Source organism: Marmota flaviventris, chromosome 1, assembly GCF_047511675.1.
Source record: "Marmota flaviventris isolate mMarFla1 chromosome 1, mMarFla1.hap1, whole genome shotgun sequence".
NCBI classification, from domain to species: Eukaryota; Metazoa; Chordata; class Mammalia; order Rodentia; family Sciuridae; genus Marmota; species Marmota flaviventris.
In genome coordinates this window covers 209,942,162-209,948,664 of record NC_092498.1, presented here as the reverse complement: position 1 = coordinate 209,948,664, position 6,503 = coordinate 209,942,162, and the positions used below count along the sequence as shown (strand labels likewise).

General features: G+C 67.8%; 1 protein-coding gene across 1 annotated transcript; it reads right to left on the bottom strand.

Moving 5' to 3' along the window:
• Positions 1-38: 38 nt before the first annotated feature.
• Podnl1 (podocan like 1) lies at positions 39-5,459 on the bottom strand. Its single transcript, XM_027955184.2, has 10 exons — positions 5,342-5,459; positions 4,967-5,188; positions 4,167-4,260; positions 3,837-3,901; positions 3,616-3,725; positions 2,762-2,918; positions 2,442-2,557; positions 1,385-2,042; positions 768-916; positions 39-690 (listed from the first exon to the last, which is right to left on the bottom strand). The coding sequence occupies exons 1-10, from the start codon at positions 5,342-5,344 to the stop codon at positions 528-530; spliced, it is 1,737 nt and encodes a 578-aa protein (XP_027810985.2). The 5' UTR covers positions 5,345-5,459; the 3' UTR covers positions 39-527.
• Between the last annotated feature and the right edge of the window lie 1,044 nt (positions 5,460-6,503).

Below are 6,503 nucleotides of genomic sequence, written 5' to 3'. Positions count from 1 at the left end.
GGTCTCCCATAGCCCGCACCCCACCCTGGGGAGGAACAGGCAGCCCCTGCAGGGTGCGTGACACCGCCACTTGCTGCAGTGGGCCCTGAGGGTCTGCGCATCTGCCTCCTGTTTCTGCAGCAGGTGGCCTTGTGCACTTGGGGATAAGGCTGGGTTGTGCATTGGCTGCAGGGTGACCCACTGTGTCTTAGGACCTGCTGGTCACTGGCCAGGGGACCTGAACGATTGCCCGGGCAGGGCCGTGGCGGGAAGGCAGGGGAGCGCCCCAGAAGCGCACCTGGCCCCAGGAGGGCTGGAAAGCTTCGGCTTTATTGTGCCACCTCCTTCTGGGACAGGGCGGGGGTGGTCCTCACGCTGGGAACCTGGAGGCCCGCGAGCTTCAGCCTGCGCTTCAGGCCCTCCCCGGTGGCTGTGCACGGGGCGGTACTAGCCAGTGCCTGAGCCAGCTCCCCTGAGTCCCAGGCCCCAGGTGGCCGGTGTCTCTGAAGTCCACTCCCGGGGCAGCCCCAGGGGCCAGGGCGGCTCAGCTAGGTCCCTCTGGGCTCAGGCCCCCGCCGTGGCCGATGCGGTACTGTGGACGGCAGCCGGACCAGGACCTGCTCCAGGTTATCTGCCGTGTCCACCACGCGCAGGTGCGGGAGGCCCAGGAAGGCCTCGGCCGAGATGCTTGTCATGTGGAGCCTGTTGGCCCTGCACAGAGAGGCAGCCATGAGGGCAGGGGCAGGGAGGCCACTGTGGCCAGCAGGCCGCCCCGCCCCGACCTGCACCTGAGGAAGAGGGCGCGCAGGCGGGGCGTGCCCAGGAAGGCCTCGGGGCCCACGGAGCCGATGCGGTTGCCCTGCAGATGCAGCTCCTCCAGGGCCTCGGGCAGGTCCGGGGGCACGAAGGACAGCTCGTTGTGGCTCAGGTCCAGCACCTGAGGAGGGGAGAGAGCACCGTGGCCGGTCACCCCAACCTCCACTCCCGGGGGCTCCTCCTCCTCTCCCCCACCCCCATGGTGGCCTGTCCCTTCACTCTATGAAGGTGATCTGAGTCCCTTCCAGGGCAGGCCCTATTGTCAGTCCTGGGGGCACAGACAGTTGGGGTTCCCACTCCTGCAGCCAATCCCTGGTGGAGACGGGTGTCCCCACACCCCTCATCACTGCCTAACACTTGGGACTCTGTTGACCTTTCTAACTAGGAGGGGGACAGGAGCCGTGCCCCCTGCCCGGCTGCATCCCCACTGGGAGGTGAAGGGCCTGGCAAGGACCAGACCTGGGTGGCACAGGGAGGTCCCAGGCTGGACCTGTGTGGCCAGCCCAGGGTCCTTCGGTGGCACCACAGGACCTTGGAATGGGGAGGCCCTGGGACAAGAGGGGGGCCCTCTGTGGCCGGCCTCCCTGACCTGCAGGGCCTGCAGCTCGTGCCAGGTGCCAGGCGCGATGTCACCCACGCGGAGTCTGTTGTGCGCCAGGCTGAGCTCCCGCAGCTGCTCGAGCCCGGCCAGGAGCTCAGGCTCCAGGGTCCGCAGCCGGTTGTGCTGCAGCCGCAGGGTGTGCAGGGCTGCGGGCAGGCCCGCGGGCAGCCGGGTCAACTGGTTGCCTGCCAGGTCCAGGCTGCGCAGGGCGCGCAGCCGGCGGAAGGCCCGGTGGTGCACATGCGCGCTGGCCAGGCGGTTGTAGGCCAGGTTGAGCTCAGTGAGGCCAGGCGTGGCGGCCAGGTCGCGGGCACCCAGCACGGCCACGTGGTTGTGAGGCATCACCAGGGCCCGCAGGCGGCGGGGCAGTGCCAGGGGCACGCGGTCCAGCCCGTTGCCGTACAGGTGCAGCGTGTGCAGGCCCCGCAGTGGCCGCAGCGCCCGGGCCGGAAGCCCCGAGGCCCCGAGCGGGTTGTGCTGCAGCAGCAGGTAGCGCAGGCCCTTGGCGCCCCGCAGCCGGGCCGCCTCCACCTGCCGGATGCGGTTTCGGCCCAGGTGCAGGACGACCAGGGTCCGGGGCAGGCCTGCGGGCACCGAGGCCAGCCGGTTGTGGGACAGGTCCAGGTACTCGAGGCTGTGCAGCTTGCTGGTGGGGGAGGGAGGTCAGCCGGCTCTGAGAGGCCCAGTCTCCCATCGGGGGACTGGGGGGTCCTGAGTCAGGTGAGCGCAGACCTCAGCTTGGGGGACGGGTTGAGGGGGGAGCAAACATGGGGCGCTCAGAGCTGTGCCAGCCTGAGGGTTAGCTGTGGGGGTGACCGGGCAGACTTCTGGGCCTGAGATGGAGCTGGGACGTTAAATCATAAAACCTCAGTGCCCAGGAGCAGGGGACAAGGACCCCTGCCAGGAGCTCCACTGAACCCGGTATACAGTAGGCACTCATCACACGAGGCCTGGGGAAGCAGTCCTGCAGGGCGGGGGCTGAAGGCTGCAAGTGCTAGCCCCCACTGCGGCTGGAAGCTGCACCTCGAGGCTGCACCCTGCCCACCTGAAGGTCGCGGCGTCCAGGCCGCTGTCCGGGAGCAGGTTGTGCTGCAGGTACAGCTCGCGGAGCTGGGTCTGGCGGCTCAGGGCTCCTCGGGGCACCTTGGAGATGAGGTTGTTCTGGGTGAGGGAGAGGATGGGACTCAGGATCTGGGACCCAAGGCTTAGGGGAGCCACGGAAGGCTCTTGAGGAAGGGAGGGCCAAGGAGCGCGCCTTCCTGCCACTGGAATTCTGGGGTCTGTTGGGAGGGTGGAAAGCAAGGAGACAAGCACCCCCCAGGAGAGTCGAGGGGGACGGTGGGCCACGAGGCGCAAGGGGGGCACCTGCAGGTGGAGCCGCTCCAGCGAGGCGGGCAGGCTGGGCGGCAGGTAGCTGAGCCGGTTGCTGGAGAGGCTGAGGGTGGCGATGGCGTCGGAGCCGCGGAAGGCATCAGGGGGCAGGCCCGCGTTGCTCAGCTGGTTGTTGTGGAGGTACACGGCCCTGAGGGGAGCCAGGCTGCGGCCACCAGCCCGCCTCGCCACCCGCAGCCCCTGTGGCCCTGCACCCCAGCTCAGGGCCGCCCACAGCACCGGGGAGTGTGAGTGTGAGTGTGTGAGTGTGAGTGTGTGTGTGTGAGTGTGAGTGTGTGTGAGTGTGTGTGTGAGTGTGAGTGTGTGAGTGTGTGTGAGTGTGAGTGTGTGTATGTGGGGGGAGTGGGAGTGTGAATGGGAGTATGTGTGTGAGTGTGAGTGTGTGAATGTGTGTATGCGTGTGATTGTGTGTGGGAGTGTGGGAGTCGGAGTGTATGTGTGTGGTTGTGAATGTGTGTTTGAGTGTGTATGAGTGTATTGTGTGTGTGGGGGGGGTGTGTGTGCTGGTGTGGGGAGAGAGTGTGAGATTGTGATGTGTGTGGGTGTGAAAGTGGGAGTGAGTGGGAGTGGGAGTGCGTATGTGTGTGGGAGTGGGAGTGGGAGTGTGTGGGGGTGAGTGTAAGTGTGTGAGTGCACTCGCGCCTTTCCCTTGCCCAGAGGCCTCCCCGCAGCTCGCAGGCCCTGGACCCCCAGACCCCCAGTGCAGAGACCTCCCCTGCGACCCCCCAGGGCAGCCACGCCCCAGCCCCTCCCAGAGCAGGCCACGCCCCCTCAGCCCCTCCCAGAGCAGGCCACGCCCCCTCAGCCCCTCCCAGGCTAAGGGCTACCTCAGTGCAGGCTTCTCCCCAAAGGTGAGCGGGAAGACCTCCGCCACTTGGTTGGCAGCCAGGTCGGCGACACGGAGGGAGCGGGGCAGGAACTGGGGGGCTGCCGAGAGCTGCGAGGGCACAGTTGCTGTCCCGGAGTCCCCCAGCCCACTCTGCCACCCCTGGCTCCCAGGTGCTGTGTGACGCCCTCCAGGCGACACCCTTGCTGGGCTGGCGCTCACCTTGTTGTGGGCCACGTAGATGTGCTGCAGCTGGGTGAGGGACTCGAAGGCTTCGTCAGGCAGGCCTGGGCGGGCGGGGGGCGGTGAGGGGACCCAGGCTGGGGGGGCAGGCTGGGGGCTGGAGACAGGCGGCTCCCCAGGCACCCGGTCCCCGCCCCCCGCCCCTCGCCCCCACTCCGAAGCCGCAGCTGCCCCGGCCCCCAAGTTTCCACTCTGCTCAGCACAGGGCATTTCTGGGAAGTGCCGCAGAGCTGCCCACAGCCCTTGGGGGGGGGCGGGCAGGGGCGGGGCAGCTGCGACCATGGCCCCACATGCACGGGAGGTGCTGACCCTCGGAGGAGATGAGGTTGTTGTGTAGGTTGAGGGTCCGCAGGCCCCTGAGGCGGGACAGCTCGTTGTACGGGAGCTCCTGCAGCTGGTTGTTCTGGGGGGGGGGCGTGGACACCGTGACCCCCAGGGCCCTTTGCTCAGCCCTGACCCCAAGCCCCCACCAGCCCAAACAAGTCCAGACACCCAGCAGCAGCACCGCACAGTCCACTCCAGTCACCCATGGCCCTGACCACAAGCCACCCCCAAGGCCCCACTGCCCCACACCGACCACAGACAACCCAGTCCCCTCCAAGATGCGGACCCGGAAACCTCCCAGATGGGTGCCGGCCTGGCTGCTTGGAACCTGCACTCTGCCACCTCTCTGGACCTCAGTGTCCCTCTTTGGGGCACAAATACCCCATTTTTACCAATTCTTCAAAATCCCACGCCTACCAAGACCTTGACCCCCAACTCCCACCACCCATAGTCAGCCCCACATAATCCCCCACCTCTGACCCCAGGTGCCCCAGCTCTGGCCCCAGGCACCCCACTTCTGACCCTAGGAACCCCACCTCTGACCCCGGCACCCATAACCTCCACCACTGAACGCAAGCCCCAGCCCTCCCCCTCCGAGCGCCCCCACCCGACCTCCCTCACCTCCGCTGCAGACCCCCGCGGCTCAGCCTCTTCACTGCCGGGGGTGGGGGGTGGGGGGGGTGTCACTCCTGCTGGTGGCCCCCACGCCTCCGCCCGCGGCTTCCCTGTCTCCCAGCTTCTCTCCTCTCTGACCCCTGGGTCCCCCTCCGCTCCCTGGGCCCCACCTGCAGGGAGAGGTGCCGAGCGGCCCTGGTGATGTTGTCCGGGAACAGCTGCAGGTCCAGGCCGGCGCAGTCCACCGTGTCATCCCGGGGACAGGAGCAGCGCCAGGGGCAGGCCCGCGGCGGGGGCTGCGAGCTCTCCCCCGGGTGGGGAAAGGTGGGGTCCTCCATGCCGGGGGCGACCGGGGGTCCCGGCAGCAGCAGCAACAGCAGCAAACTCAGCCGCTGGGAGTGGAGGGAGGGGTCAGCATGGCCCCAGGCCAGTGCGGGTCACCATGGCGACGGGAGCATCCCCTCGTGGGGAGGGACCACCACAGCCAGCGGGCAGAGTCGGGCTGGAGGCCGGGTCGGCCCCCCTCGGACCCCGCCGCACCTTACCATGGCAGCCCCCGCTCGGCCTTCTCGCCCACCCTGAGACCAGGGCTCCTGGTGCCACCGGCAGTCACCCCCTGGCACCTCTGCTGTGACGGCTCCCGTCCTCCATCTCCACACGGGCCACCCCCAGCCTTCTCCCAGGGGCGCAGGGCGGCTGGCCCAGCCCCGTCCCGCCCTGGGGAGGGAGGGAGGGCAGGCAGCCGGATGGGGTGGTGAGGACTGGCCAGCCCAGCCCTCGGCCCCCTCCGTCCCCCTCTGTCCCCCCTGCCCAGCCACCCAGCTCTGCTTCTGTAACCTCAGCCCGCCTGGGGCTGGGCCGGGAGGAGGAATGTTGGAGGAAACGCTGAGATCGCCCTGTCTGGTATTTGGGCCAACCACAGGGTGGGGGGCGGGCGGCTTTGGGGAGGTACCCGAGAGTCCCCAAGGAGCCAGGCCAGCAGCCAGGGGTCAAGGGGGCCTGGACCAGGCCTGTCAGCCACACACCAGCCTGGGGACCCTCGGCCCCCTCCCCTTCCCGCTGGCTTGCTGGCGGCCAGGCACCCCCTCCCCAGATGGCCACAGGGCGGGAGGGAAATTCCAAGGCAGAGGCAGCGGCGGGTCTGGGAGTGAGCCCGGCGGTCTGACCGGCTTCAGCCTGGACCCACCGCCTCTCGGCCTCAGTGTCCCCCTCTGTAAGTGGGGCGACAGCTGTCCCACCTCCCAGGTGCGTGGCAGAGTTCAGCAAGGTCATCCTGGGTTCCCTTTCTGTCACTGTGACCAGATACCTGAGGCCATCAACGTAAGGGAGAAAAGATGGATTTGGCTCATGGCCTCAGAGTCCGGGGTCACCTCACTCCCTTGCTTTGGGCCTCAAGTGACGCAGAACATCATGCAGAAGGGACATGTCAGGAGAAAACGGCTCACCTCCTGGCAGCCAGGGAGCCAGGGAGAGGAAGTGGCTGGGGACAGGAGAGTCACCAAGAAGCCCCTCCAAGGACCTTCCCTTCCTTTTGGTCCACCTCCTACATTGCCACATTAGGGACCCAGTGTTCAGTACCCGAGTCCATGGGGGACATTCCAGGTCCTAACCCTGACATACCGTATGGAGGACAATGCCTGAGGGACCCCGGGTCTCCACTCCACCCAGGGTCAGACCCCCAGCAGCTCCACTCACCAGCTGGGCCCG